Genomic DNA, 13,511 nt, shown 5'->3' on the forward strand with positions numbered 1-13,511 from the left:
AGTTGCAGGATATTGGAACAAGCTGGAGCAAGGAGTAAAAGCAGACTGAAAGTTGCACTCTTTGCTCACTCTGCATCAGTGAATTTTTACCCAAGCCCTGCTTCATTCACCTATGCAGAAGTGACAAGGGAAGTCCTTGCTAAAAGCCCCAGGAGCAGAGCTCAAGCTGCATTGCGTAGCTGCTGCTGAGACTGAACGGCCTGGGGTGCTTGGCAAGCTCACGGAATTCAGGGCATCCAGAAATCTTTCCAACACAGTAAGGATGACAGCAGACTTGAAACATTCACCAAGCAAGCCTGGGGTGCTCCCCCTGGCCCTCCTCCCATAGTACGGATGGGAACTAGAGGTCTAAGGTACCCAGCCTGCTTGGCATGCCTTGGCCCTGGCCCACTAACAGTGGAAAGAAGAACCTGCAGGTCTCTCTGTGATCAGTTACAAAGGCACAGATTAAGAAGATGGTTTTGAGCTTAATGCACTGCACTAGGAGATCTGGATTCTGGTATATCTGCATATACCAAAAGCTGCCTCTATTAGAGGTCACAGGCTCTTTATACATCAGTAAAGTACGGGTAAAGAGTGATTAAAATTGCATATCAGCACCCTTTGCCCATCTTGCCTCAGACACTACGAGCTCTACATGCAACATACATGCAAAGATGTTATTACAGTGGGACTCTTTCCTTGATCAGTGCTTATACTCACCAATAAAAATAGGCAGCAGGGGAATTTTTACTTGCAGTAGCAGCAACCAGCTTTTTTTGTCTGGCTTTGATTAGTTTGTTTTTGTTGGTTTTGGTTTTTTGTTTCTTTTTTTAAAGGCTGAAAGCCTATGAGAATTAAAAATTTAATAGAATTCATCACTCCTGGAAACTAATACCAATGATCTGTGGCTTTCCAGTTTACTGGTATTACTTAAATAGCCCAAATTCCTCTCCTTCATCACAATCTGGAACATAAGGACTTCATGGGTAGATGATGTCTGTGTGTTAGGACCAAAGACTTAACTGAATGTACCACTCACCAAAAATGTTTACAATGGCTTCAACACCTGCTAGACTACCATAGACACTGCTAAGGTATGTGCTCTCCCAGGAAAAACAAGAGTTTGGAAAAGAGGCAGGACATTTGTTTTGTCTTCAAAAGCCTATGAACACTTACTGCCAAATAATTATTTCTGCCAAGTCAGTGCTGGATATGATGTGCCAGTACCTTGGAACTCATCATCCACTGGATCACTAGAAAACGCTCTTCCTCATCACTGCACTTTGAGTGCAATGACTTATTTCTGATCCAACACCTTTTCTCCACACCTCACTTAAAATGTTTCCTGAAGTGCCTCCAAAAGCTTTACCCAGCACAAAATCCTGCAATATCCGAGGTTGCTGCTATTCCTACAAATTCTGTGCTCTTGCTTCTCCCTGGAAGGAGGCCAGGCAGGAGAAGGGAAGCAGAAGTGCTTTCTGCAGGCCTGCAAGTTAGGCTTCTAAGGAAAATAAGCAGGGGAAACAGAGAGATGGGACTTGGCCGTATCCCCTGAGTGTGACTAAGATGCCATGCTTTTTTCCAACATTTTTGGCTAGGCAGGATCAGACCTCTCCACCTATCAAACTGCAGTCAGTGAAGGAGAATGTGTGTGGGAGAGGCTCACTTTGTCTTGAATTCAGTCTCTCCTCACTATATAGGCTCCTGAGCAGACCAGGCTTAGGTCATCTGTTGCCCTGAAATGATCGAACATTTATTATTTTCAAGTGATTACATCAAAGAATGAATAATAATCTAAAAAGGGGATGTGCACATAAGAGTGGCGAAAATACAATCCATAAATGTTGCTCTCACCTCTTGGGAGGCATCTTTTGAGTATTTGGAGGAATGAGAACTTCAGAGGACAAAGAGGAGTCACCACAGATTGTGTGGTCCCAGGGTGAAAAGGCCCTGCGTGTGGTTCAGAGGTTTGCAGCTCTTTTTGTCCCATCTTTAGGAGGAGACAGGAAAAAGACCATTTTTCCAAATACTGCAGACTGGAGAAGCTTAGTAACTGAGTTAGTCTTTCCTCTAGAGACCTCTGAGTACTAAGTATGAAGCACAGTTATTGTTGTTTATGCAGACACAGATGTAAGGAGACAGACAAGGCTTAGGCAGACCACTCAAGGAGAACAGGGAAAATATACCACATTTAGATTAGAAGATAGGTAGTTAAGAAAATCAGAAAATTAAAGTTTCTGAAAAATGCTGTAAACCAAAGACCAAAGCAAACTAGTTCTACAATAGTAATATACTAGAACACTTTTTGGTTTCCATCCTTACACAGTGTTTGTGCTTCTGGCAAAAATCACCCTGCTGGACTGCCTTGAGGAAGAGGTCAGATACCATGAACCACAAAAATAGTCAGAATCATCAATTCTGACTTCTCAGAAATTCTATTTAAGCTACAGTGCCAGTCAGCAAATACGTGGCTGTTTCCATGCCTCTCTCATTTACTTCATAAAAGCAGATTAATCCCCCAAATTTGACTTCCTACAAGGAGAAGTATGCATGAGTGAAGCAGCTGACAAGCACCATGACACAGAAGACGAGGAAGTATGAATGTAGTGAGATTCAACACTAGCAGCAAATCCAGAAAGAACTGAAACAGTAAACAAAATAGAATTCAATTTTCAATTTACTATTTTATTACACTGGGCACAGTCAGTGTTATAAACACATTCTCCCACATCTGGGAACCTGAAGCACCAGTGAAGTTGCTTAATGTGCACCCACACAGAAGCGACACAAAAACATTCACTCAATGAGCTCCTGTCATTTAACAATCCCAATTGCCTCAGCATTGATTCTACACTTGCAAAAAGGAGGAGAAAATCTATTCTGGACATGAGGACATATGTTCTAGCAGAGGATGAATATGCCCTGAAAACATAAGCACAGGGGAACAAAAGCAAGGAGGCAAAAAGATGATAAAAAAAGCTGATGAAGCAAAGCAAAAAAGCCAGTGACCCTGCAAGTCTGTGAAGCCTCCAAAGCATCAGGCTCTTAGCTTTCATCCCGTGTTCTGCCAATAAATCAAAAAAGCCCAAGAACCCATGTGCAGATTTAGTGAGTGTTTCAGGGCCTATGGAAAAGTCAAATCAACTTGCGGTGTTCTGCTTCTAATATAATGATAAAAGCACAGCTACCCTACGTGGCTCCAAGCACAGCATAAAATGGCAGTGCCTGCAATCTCTGAGCAGATCCTTAGCCAGACAACATGAAAGCCAGAAGAACACTTGTGCCAAAGATAGTCAACATGATCATATTGCATTACAGTCACTGTAGTGATATTGGGCAAATGTTATGTTGCATGAGGCTATACAATAATTGTGCAGTAATCAGTAAAAACATTGAGTCCCTGTTTTACTACTGCTTCACCACTAGCTATAAAACAACATCCTAATAATGAGCATAAAACTAAAAAGAACTGAGATTAACAAGGCATGTTATGGCAGTTTAGAAGTAAAAGTCACTTTAGCAATATAAAATTGAACAATACTATTTAAAAGAATGAGCAGAGAAGATTTACTATTCCTCATTTGAAAAAAAAAAAAAAGCAGCTATTCTGAGAGCCTGGCCTAGTTGCCATAGTGTATATGTCAAAACTGGTAAGCAAAGCACAGCACCTCAATGCTCACCAGAAAAGCACTGTATATTGGATAGCTGACTATAGCACTACCAGTCCCTAATTAGGTAACTTTGCGTGGACAATGCTAACCACTTAGGCAAAGAGAGAGAGAGAGAGAAACATTAGAAAAAGCTTTGGCCAATATTCAGACATGAATTTTGACTGTACAAGTAGGTATATTTATGGCAGAGTCCACGAATGATCAGACAAGCCATTAGAGAATGAAAGCTGCTCCCTCCGAGTTGTTTTTATCAGGCTCTGAATACATCACCTCATTTTTAGGAGGGTTCTGGTATCATGTGCAGTTAACGTATAATTATTACAGAACTGTGATTGCATCGTTAGCAGAAGTTTAGTTATATCATTGACATTAGCGATGCCATAACATCAAGCTCAGTAATAGTTCATAACAAAACCTACAATTAGCACAATTTTCCCTCCCTTTTACATGAACCAAAAGTGTTCAGCTTGGAGAAGCCTAATAGTCCATATAGAAGTGAGCTAAGGCTGAACCTGAAAGGATTGCTGGCTGGTAATTTAGTAATATGGTAATTAAAGTCTTTTCATGATGTAATTACACATCAACTACAAAAGGACAGCTGCTATACAACACTGCCAGGGTACGTGGCATGAAATGATTAGATTTGAGAAGCTTTGGTGGTTAAACTGAATACCACAGACCTTAAGTCTGAGGTGTAGCTGGCACTGCACAGCACATTATTATTCAAGTCTCACACTTGGCGTTTCCTTAGTCTCATTGTGATAGTAACAGTTTGTTACATATACCTTGGTCCTGTGACAGCAGAAGCTGTTCAAAACCCACCTTTAAAAGCTCCTGCTGTTTTGAAGTTGCCTGGAATTAAAAGACCTAACCTTCTTCTGGGCAGAGACAGAACAAACGAGGTTTGCGTGAACACAAAATGTTTATTTCCCACCCCTGCAGCACAAAACCTCCTTGCACAGACTCTAGTCTGTGGGAAATGTAACTTGATTTATTTGTAGGCTTTTTCCAGTGGGGAAGAAAAGAGGGGAGGAGGAGGACAGAGAAGAGGCACAAACAAGTAGGTAAACTCAAAGAAACTAAAGCTCAGCTGAAGAACCGAGGGTTTCAGCATCTAGTTCCAACAGCAACAAGCACAAGTCCCATTTGGGTGAAAAAACAAATCCCACCCTTCTCAAGAGCAGACAAACATTTTTTTAAGTAGTTTCCTTATTGTATTTCTCACTGCCCTCCTTTGTATCTGTACAAACCACGAAGTTGACCACGCAAGGCATGAGACAGCAAAAAGGAACATATTTTTCCAACGAACATGAATAAAACTTCTTGGCTACATGACTGGGCTCTTAAAAATACAGGAATGCAGTGTGCACCCTGGCAGTAGGTGGACAACCTCAGAGCTGCTTTTCTACTCCTAAAATGTCCTTTTAGTGATGAGGAACAACTTAGATGTTTTGAAATAGCTGGTTTTCTCCCTTTCTTGAAACATGGGAGGTGGGGACTTGGCAGGAGAGAGGCCCAGACCAACTCATCTTCTACACTTTAAAGCTTTTATTTTCTTGAGCTATGAAAATCTAGAATTGGGCTCATTTGAAAGAGAAAGATTTTGGGAATCCAGAGAATTCTCCTCAGTATGCGGAAGGTTTCCATGAGGTCCATTTGGAAAGTGCAAAACCAAACTATTTTGGATCTGGAGGGACCTTGTTACCTACAAGATGCAAGGAATGAGTAGAAAAATCTGAGTCCTGGTGCAAACAAGACCCAGCCTTGCCAATGGCTTCCCTTCTAATTCCTGCTCTTCCTGCTTTTCTGAAGAGATGTTTCTGATGAGCTTGATGAACATTCAAAGCCTACTGAAGACTTAGTGGCTTTAACTATAGTGGACACTTGGGCTAATTCAAGATCACTGTCAACAAGTTTCTTCCCACAGGGTGTCAGAGGCTGCAGTGGAGCTGAGGCTGCTCTCAAGAAGCAGAGAAGGAATCCTGGGGGAACCAGAAGCAGCCAGTCATTTAAGAGCAAAGATCTCAACTATACAGAAGTAGGTCCTGCATGGCCAATTTTACACAGCACACTTTTAAGACACAATAAAGCAATTTAGCCAGCTCAATGGAAGAGACTCAACTGTACTTCAAGTACAAGAGCAGAGGAAAACATGATTATTTCTAATTTAATGGCAAAAGAGCTAAAATTTAGGGCAGTTAGTGGTTCTGATGACTAGACAGGTGGTCTGCTCAAACATGTTTGCAGCTACCCTCTATGAGGACTCATTTGACATTTGAACCAGTGCAGCACTACCAGCTGTTCCAGATGCAGTCACTTTATCCGCGTTCAAAACACAATCTACTACACACCCAGCATCTCTTCTGTTTCAGCGGCTCTTTAGTGTCTTTCCACTTCTCTGCAACCATTCAGAAACTGCGGTGGGGCCAGAAGCGTCGTCAACCTCCCTGATTGCAACCACCACTTGACAAGACACTGGAAGCTTATCACTGCCATTTGCATTAATTTCCCTGAGAACCGTTAAGTGTCTAGCCAAGAAACAGAATCCTCTTGTGATACTGTTTGCAACTAAGCAAGTTGGTAACATGAGATCTGGGAAGTTTGGGGTGAAGGAATAGTTGGGGAGACACCACACTTACTCACCTGCTATCACCAGCATTTGCCACGTAAAGCTTCCCCAATAAATACACCACCACAAGTGCTGTGCAGCCACCAGAAATATTGTACACGGTCCTCTCTCGTTCTATTTGCAAATCCTATGGGAAAAGAGAACAAGATTTATAATGACGACATTGCAATAAATGTTTTAGAAAATGAAGATTCCCCTAAAAAAGTAATAAAAAAAGAGTCTTTCTTAGACTGCATGTCCCACTGCCTTTCTTTACTGTTGCAGCTATGGCCACATGGTCAGGTAGAAGAACAGAAAGTCAAAGAGTACCTATTACTTATGATACAAAGATGTTTGGGAGAAATCAGGACAGGAGGTTGTAAAACATCAGGCACCAAGGAACAAATGGCAACTCTGAGGGATGCAAGGGAATTTGCTATGGAAAAAGCACAATGAAGGCAAAGATAAATGCAGCTTCACAACAGGTACCTGGTGGTATAATTGGAGAGTGCTTTACATAGACAGCAAATAATTAATGAGACCTAGCTCCAACATGAATAACTACCTGCTCTCCAAAAGGGACGCTAGGTTTGAGCAGCATATACCTTTACAAACAGCAGCAAGACACACTCATGCCACAAAGCTACCCTTCAGAAACACAGGGAATGGGTTGGATGCTAAACTTGTTAAGGGGTCGGGGCCGGGGTGGGGGGAAGGTCAGTAAGACAGTATTTACTTACAAATACTAGGCATTCACAGACTTTGCAGGATGAACCACAGTATTTAACCCTGTGTCTCATCTCACTGCTTTTGAGGTCCTGAATTTTATGCATGTGCACAGGCGCAAATTTAAGGAGGTACATACCTACTCAAATAGCTCTTTCTGTGCTTAGCTTCCTACTAAACTAAAAACCCTCCTGCTTAACAGAAGTGGAGAACACAAGTCACATCTGTCACCAACAACCAATCAAGCCCAGGAATGAAAAAATACATACATATATATATATATATATATATAGTCCCAGAAAAGCTTGGAGAACATGAAAGACACAAGTAAATGAGCTATTTTTCAGTACACATTTTAAACAAAAATTGAAGTATATGCCAATGATTTCATTCTACTGACTCTCAGTTTAGTTTGGGGTAATAACATAGCGTGTTACAAATTACCCTCCTCTCCTGCGTCCAGAATCAAATCCAATTTCAAACTGGTCTTTCCTTGTAATACTGGATTCAAACAGGGAACATCATTTAACATTGCTATTGCAAGTACTGGCAGTTCTTTTCAGCTAAACCCTGCCTACTTGTAAGTGGTTTTTATTATGAATATATTTGTTTGCCTCTGTGTGTGTGCATACACACACAAGAGCAATGCTTCAGCCGTTTTCATATTTGCAGTGAGCAACAAACAGCTCAAATTGTCCATGCCTTGGGGTATGGGATTTAGAGCTTTATTTCAGAGCTAAATTTATCTGAGGAAAAGCACTACAACAAATGTAAACCATGACAGCTGCAATTTGATTGAAAATCTGCAGAGTTGAAGGAGGCCAGGGACCACGCTTTGTTCCTGGCAAATTTCAGGAGAGGGAGGTGACCTGGGGCAGTGGCGGGGATGCTCGGCAGTGCTCGGCCACTGTCCTGAGCAGGGGGAGCAGAGTTGTCTGTCACAAATAATATGAGTCCTTGCTGGCCGGTGAACATCGGGACCGAACCCATTTGTGGCACGAATACAGCACTGAGGCAGGCAGTGTGGAGGGGACAGCAAGAAACGCGCAGCGCTGCCCGACAAGGCCATCCTCTGCTGCGCACGGGAACTGCACTCTGCTGCTGGAGCGACCTGGGGGTTTTACTGCTCTCGTTGACTTGTGGTTTTCCTTTTTCTCCCCCCCCCCCCTTTTTTTTTTTGGAGGGAGGTGGCTGGGTGAGGACCAGGAGGAAAACACCTCCAAGCTAAGAATCAAATCTTGCAGAACCTTTGGTCACAGACATGGGCCTGTTATAAATGCCTCTTTATCTAATCTTGCCATAGAGAAGCTGATTTTCCTCCCCATGGTTTCTATCTATTTTTAAATTAAGCTGAAAAGAACAGTTCAAAGGAAGCAGACATTTCTAACCATCAAAATAATTTAAACTTACAAATACTACAGTGGATTTTCCAGGCACTGCCAGGAATTTTAAAAAGTCTTCGTCTCCACAGTTCATTGTATCCTCTGAGACCCTCAAACAACGTACAATTCCTCACCTGGTTTCAGCTCTGTCATACGTACACTTTGCAAGTGCTGGAATGCCTAAATTAAAATTTATTTCTTTCAATAAACAGAATTCAGAAGCATCTATTATAGGAGATGGATGATCCTTAGGGCCTCATTTTCAGCGTTTCCTTGACTTAAACTAAATCTGTGTACTGGATTTTTTCGAATCATTGCTGTTCACGGGCTCTTCCATCTAGTTGTTGTTTGGAACTTGAATTTACTACTGTGACTTGTGAGAGTATATTCAGTGCCATGTTTAATTTGATATGAAGTACTTTGTTTGACGTTTCCTTTTTTGGGGGGAGGGAAGGAAGGGAAGACTTTCCTACAGCTCAACAAGATTCGAGGGGGAAAAATAAACCAAAATAAAATAAAGCCCACCAAGGCCACTAACTCATTTTGGTGCAGAGACATGAGCTTTTAATGAAATACTTTACGACAGTGCTGCTGGGAAAGTAGTGCAGCACAAAGGGGGCAGAAGCCCCCAAATGCCTCTGAAGTCTTTACTAGTCTAAAGGGCCTCATTCTGGACAAAGTCGGAGCGTATACAAAGCTCTCCTCATTTTCCACCTGGAGAAAGATTTCAGAGCAAGCTTTATCCCTGCCCTTTCCTTTCTTCCTCCTCTTTTCTGTCGCAGGCGGCTCATCCCCCATAGCCAGCTGCGTGCGGGGAAGAGCCGAGCAACGCTGGGCCGAACCGAACGCTGGGCTGTGCGTGCCGCTCACTCAGACCCCGACAGGAAAAAAGAGAAAGGCGGCGGGGGGCGGGCTTCTCCGTCCTCTGTTCCGAAGGCCACCGTCTCATGCCAAGGAAGCAGCTAACTTCGCCTGCCCCCGGCCCCCGCTCGGGAGGCCCGCCGCAGCGGCGGCAGGCGCGGGGTGCCCGCAGGGGCTGCCTCACGCCCGGTGCCCCGGTCCCCGGCGGCAGGGGGGCCGGCGGAGGACGCCCCGAAGCGCCGCGGGGTGCGCTTCCCGAGCGGCCGACCGGGCGGAGGGCTTGCTCTCTCCGCCGGCCGGCGGCAGAAGCCGGCCCGTCCCCGCGGCGCCCGCCTCGCTGAGGCTGACGGCCGGCCTCCCCCGAGCGAAGGCAGCGGCCCACGGCGCTCCCCGCCGAAGCGGGAGGAGGACGACGCCACGAAGCCGCCAGCGGCCGCCGGCTCCCGCGGCCTCGGCCCGGCGGCGGCTTGCTCCTGCCACCTTGTGGAGGCCCCGCGGAGGGGCCCGGCCGGGCCGGGCCGGGGCCCCCGCTCCTCCTCCCTCCCTCCCTCCCGCCCGCCGCCTCCCACGCGTGTGGGGCGCTCGCCGCGGGGAGACGGCGTGGAAGCAGCAAGCGTGGCGGCACGGAAGGTGACCGCCGGCTGCCGCCGACGCCAAGTGGCGGAAATTGAGGGCCTTGAAGACAGACAGAGCTGGGAACGTTGGGATGGCGGGATCACCGTCATCGCCACAAGTTAGCAGACCGCGACAACAACCAAAACCGCGTTTGTCATCTACATCCATCCTCAGAGAGGGAGCGGCCTTTCCTCCAGCATCGCAGTCTTGCTATGAGAGAAAGCAGCTTTACTCCCTACGCACAATCAGGTATCTGCTTAAAAAAAAAATTTAAAAAAAGCACGTTTCAGAAGGCATAAAGACAAAATTAAGTCCTTAATCAGCTTTGACTCTGTCAAAAAGACATCAAAATACCTGTAACTGTTTCAATCCTCCTGGTTTCTACTGGCTATTTAATAAGAGGTAACTTTTCAAAAGGAAAACCCTACAACATATGTTGCTCTTTCAAGATTGTTCAAATTGACGTGGCACCACTCTTGCAAAACCACCTGTCTAGATTTCAACTTACTAAAAAAAAAAACCAAAACAAACAACAACTCAATAAAGAAGAAAATCATGATACAATGTATACAAACTTATACCTTCCAATAAATCAATACAGACTAGTTCTGTGACGTTTTTTCCCATCCAAAATTAAACAGGGTTCAGTGTGGAATAGGTGCTCTCCCCCTTAATCTTTCTTTAAAATACATATTACATCACACACGTGTATACAAGGTTAAATACAGAGAGGGGATTATAGTTTGATGCTTCTGTCTGGTACAGAACAGAACTTGGAAACATCCCACCTGGCTCCCCAGAACTGGATCTATAAATGCACATCTTAAAACTCAAGAGATGAAATTAAGAGGATTTGACTTATGATACCTTCAGAACTTGAGCTTATTTATCCTGTCAACTGGCATAATTGTAATCACTGACACTTACTGACATTGAGCATTTTTTATTTTTTGAACAGGACAGTAAATTACCTGAGAACACAACACAGAAGCTTGCTAATCCTACTTCCAACACAATCAGAGAACACCATCTAGAAGTACTTCAAAAAGGGGACAGCTCAATTGTTGAATTTCTAATTTAGGCAATGACTTGGCCTCTGTCAGCTTTCTGCAGCATTTTACTGCATGTAGCTGTCAGACAAGCACTGTCCAAAGGAAACCACACCCAGTAAAGGTAAAAATTTTAAAAAGCCTTTTGAAAGGGATGAATTGCATTTTATTTGAGACTTGAGGCAAAAACAGGGAGAGCTTAACTAGAATTCAAAAGGCAGTTGGGGAAAAAATTAATGGTATGCTAAATGCTCCCAGTAAAAGGGCTCATCATTAGATGAACCTGTCAGGTTGGACTGTTGAAAAGAATGAGAGGGGGAAAAAAAAAAAAAAAAAAAAGGTACCTGTATCTACTCAGCATTTTCACCAGTTCAGAGGGCTCCTTTGCAGGGAAAAACACCAAGAAGTGTGCCTACATGTCCAGGAAACATGAGCTTTCACCAAGTGCCAGGTAAAATGATACACTCTGCTGGCACAAAGCCCTCATACATTATGCACATCTCAACTGCACTGACCTAACTCAACATCATCCGTGACGTTACAGTACAAAATAGGGCGGAATAAACAACGTGCTGTGAAAGAGGCCCAAAATCTTCACCCAAAGACTACTAGGAGTGTAAGTTAGCAGGAAATTAGAGATAGAAGGAAGATCAATCATTGCAAGCACAGATGAGACTCAGTAGTGTTGATCTTATGAACCACTCCCTTACATGGACAAAAGAAAAGACTCTTGCCTAAACCAATTATAAGCACAAGACCCCCTGAGAGCTTAAAGTAGATATAATTATCTATTGGTTTTCTTAATCTGACCATTTTTGTAAGACTTGCCTTTAATACAAAACTTAATGCTGAAATTATATTGCATTCTGGTAGACCCAGAGTCATACAGCAAAGACATGAACTTCAGCCATCTGATAAAGAGCAGAAGTGGGAATTAAGATATCTGATCTGTAGCATATGAACAAAGACACAGGGAGGAAAATAAAATATTATCTGAACTTCAAGTTTAGAAAAAGGGAGGACAGATTACTATGACCTGTACATGGAATACCCAGACACCATAACTGTAGCAAGTTATCCAGGGTTTTTGCATTTGTCATACTCTATAAAAGCCCTCCCAAGCAGTCAGGTACCTGGACATGAGCCGAGATGGTCTTCTGTGTGAACACCTACCAAAGAGAGGTGTGAACTCAAAATAAAGCAGGGCAATAACAGCCCTGCTCACTCGGATGTGTTCAGGAAGGCAGTGATGGGTAATGCACATGCTACTCTCATAAGGTAAAGCACTTGAAACAGCCCTTCTTTAGCTCTCCTACTTTTGCTTTCCAGTCCCATGAAACTCCATTTCCCATCTCTCCTGCACTTGGAGCCAGTTTCAACAGGAGAGAGTCATGTCACACACTCAGAGCCTGGCAGTCTTCTGGCCTGAAAATTGCCCCAACCAAAGCATGAAATCGGTGTCCCTCTCTTAAGCATGCTCTGAACCCACTAGGGTGCAGTGCATGTGCAGTGTCATCTTTTCCTTTCTTTCTCGACAAAGAAGGGAGCAAGGTCCCTTTCTGAAAAGGGCATACTAAACTGACAGGAGATTTTCATGCATCCTCTTTCTTTTCAGCTAGCAGAAGTTGAGCCCACTAGCCACAGTGCATAAATCTGCTCGCACGCCCCACGCTGAACGATGCCTAAGCCACAGCTCTGGATCCTACTCCTAGATCTACGGACCGAAAAGTCCAAACACAGTTGGTGGGTCTGTTTGCCTGCATTTTCTTGGGGAGAAAGGTCAATCCAGCAAGGTAACTGCTATTCAGAATTCAAAGTGAAGCACCACTTTGTTATAACAATAACTGTAGTCTCTGATGAGATGCATGTACTAAACAAAATTCACATATATCAGAAAAAAACCAATGATTGAATACTTCTTTTCAGACAACAAATACAACCTCTGGGAAACACTCATTAGTTCAAAAACCTTCTGCTCAAATAAGAGGCTTTTCTAAAAACAACAAAAAAAAATTTAAAAGAAGAAAAAGAACAAGATCACATCTCCCAAGACCTGATCCACATGTACCCATTGGCAGGCTGAGCCTCTGCTCTGCCTGACAAGAATTATTTTTAATAACGTGGAGAAGCGAACAGGGGAGATGCGGAGCAGCTACATCAATTACAGAAGAGAAAAAACAGCCTTCCATAGGGAAGCTGGTGGATATTCTGTTTCCATAGGGTCATGATTTCCTCCCAGTTGTTCACGCTGTACACAAGCCAAGTGGGTGGTAGGACTGTACTTCATGACTGAGGCAGGTTGGGTGTGGGTGAGTGGGGCAAGAGCTGCACACACAGTCTCTACAGTCACTACTGAGCTTTATGAGCCACCCCAACACTAACGTGAACTACAGGTCATTGCATCAAGTATGCTGCCCCTCATCCATGTCCCTGATGTGACCTTTTATGACCCATTTATGTAGTTGTGGGCAACACGAACAAGGGTCTGTAGTGCAAGCCTCAGAGCCTTTGCTGCTGCTCCAGTAAGGCAGTAAAGCGCATGCCCATATACACAGCCTTATGATAACAGCCAATGCTGAAATCTGCTACTGTGAGGCAATACTAATTTTTATCTTAA

The 13,511-nt window shown here is 43.8% G+C and overlaps 1 protein-coding gene across 1 annotated transcript in view; it reads right to left on the reverse strand.

The window, feature by feature from the left end:
- The window catches only part of PPM1H (protein phosphatase, Mg2+/Mn2+ dependent 1H), a 144,323-nt gene that overhangs the window by 51,488 nt on the left and 79,324 nt on the right, over positions 1-13,511 (reverse strand). The window contains exon 4 of the mRNA XM_069802283.1: positions 6,297-6,409. Within this exon, the coding sequence (XP_069658384.1) occupies positions 6,297-6,409 (113 nt within the window). The remainder of the gene's footprint in view (positions 1-6,296; positions 6,410-13,511) is intronic.

This window comes from Haliaeetus albicilla, chromosome 14 (genome assembly GCF_947461875.1).
Source record: "Haliaeetus albicilla chromosome 14, bHalAlb1.1, whole genome shotgun sequence".
Classification (NCBI taxonomy): Eukaryota; Metazoa; Chordata; class Aves; order Accipitriformes; family Accipitridae; genus Haliaeetus; species Haliaeetus albicilla.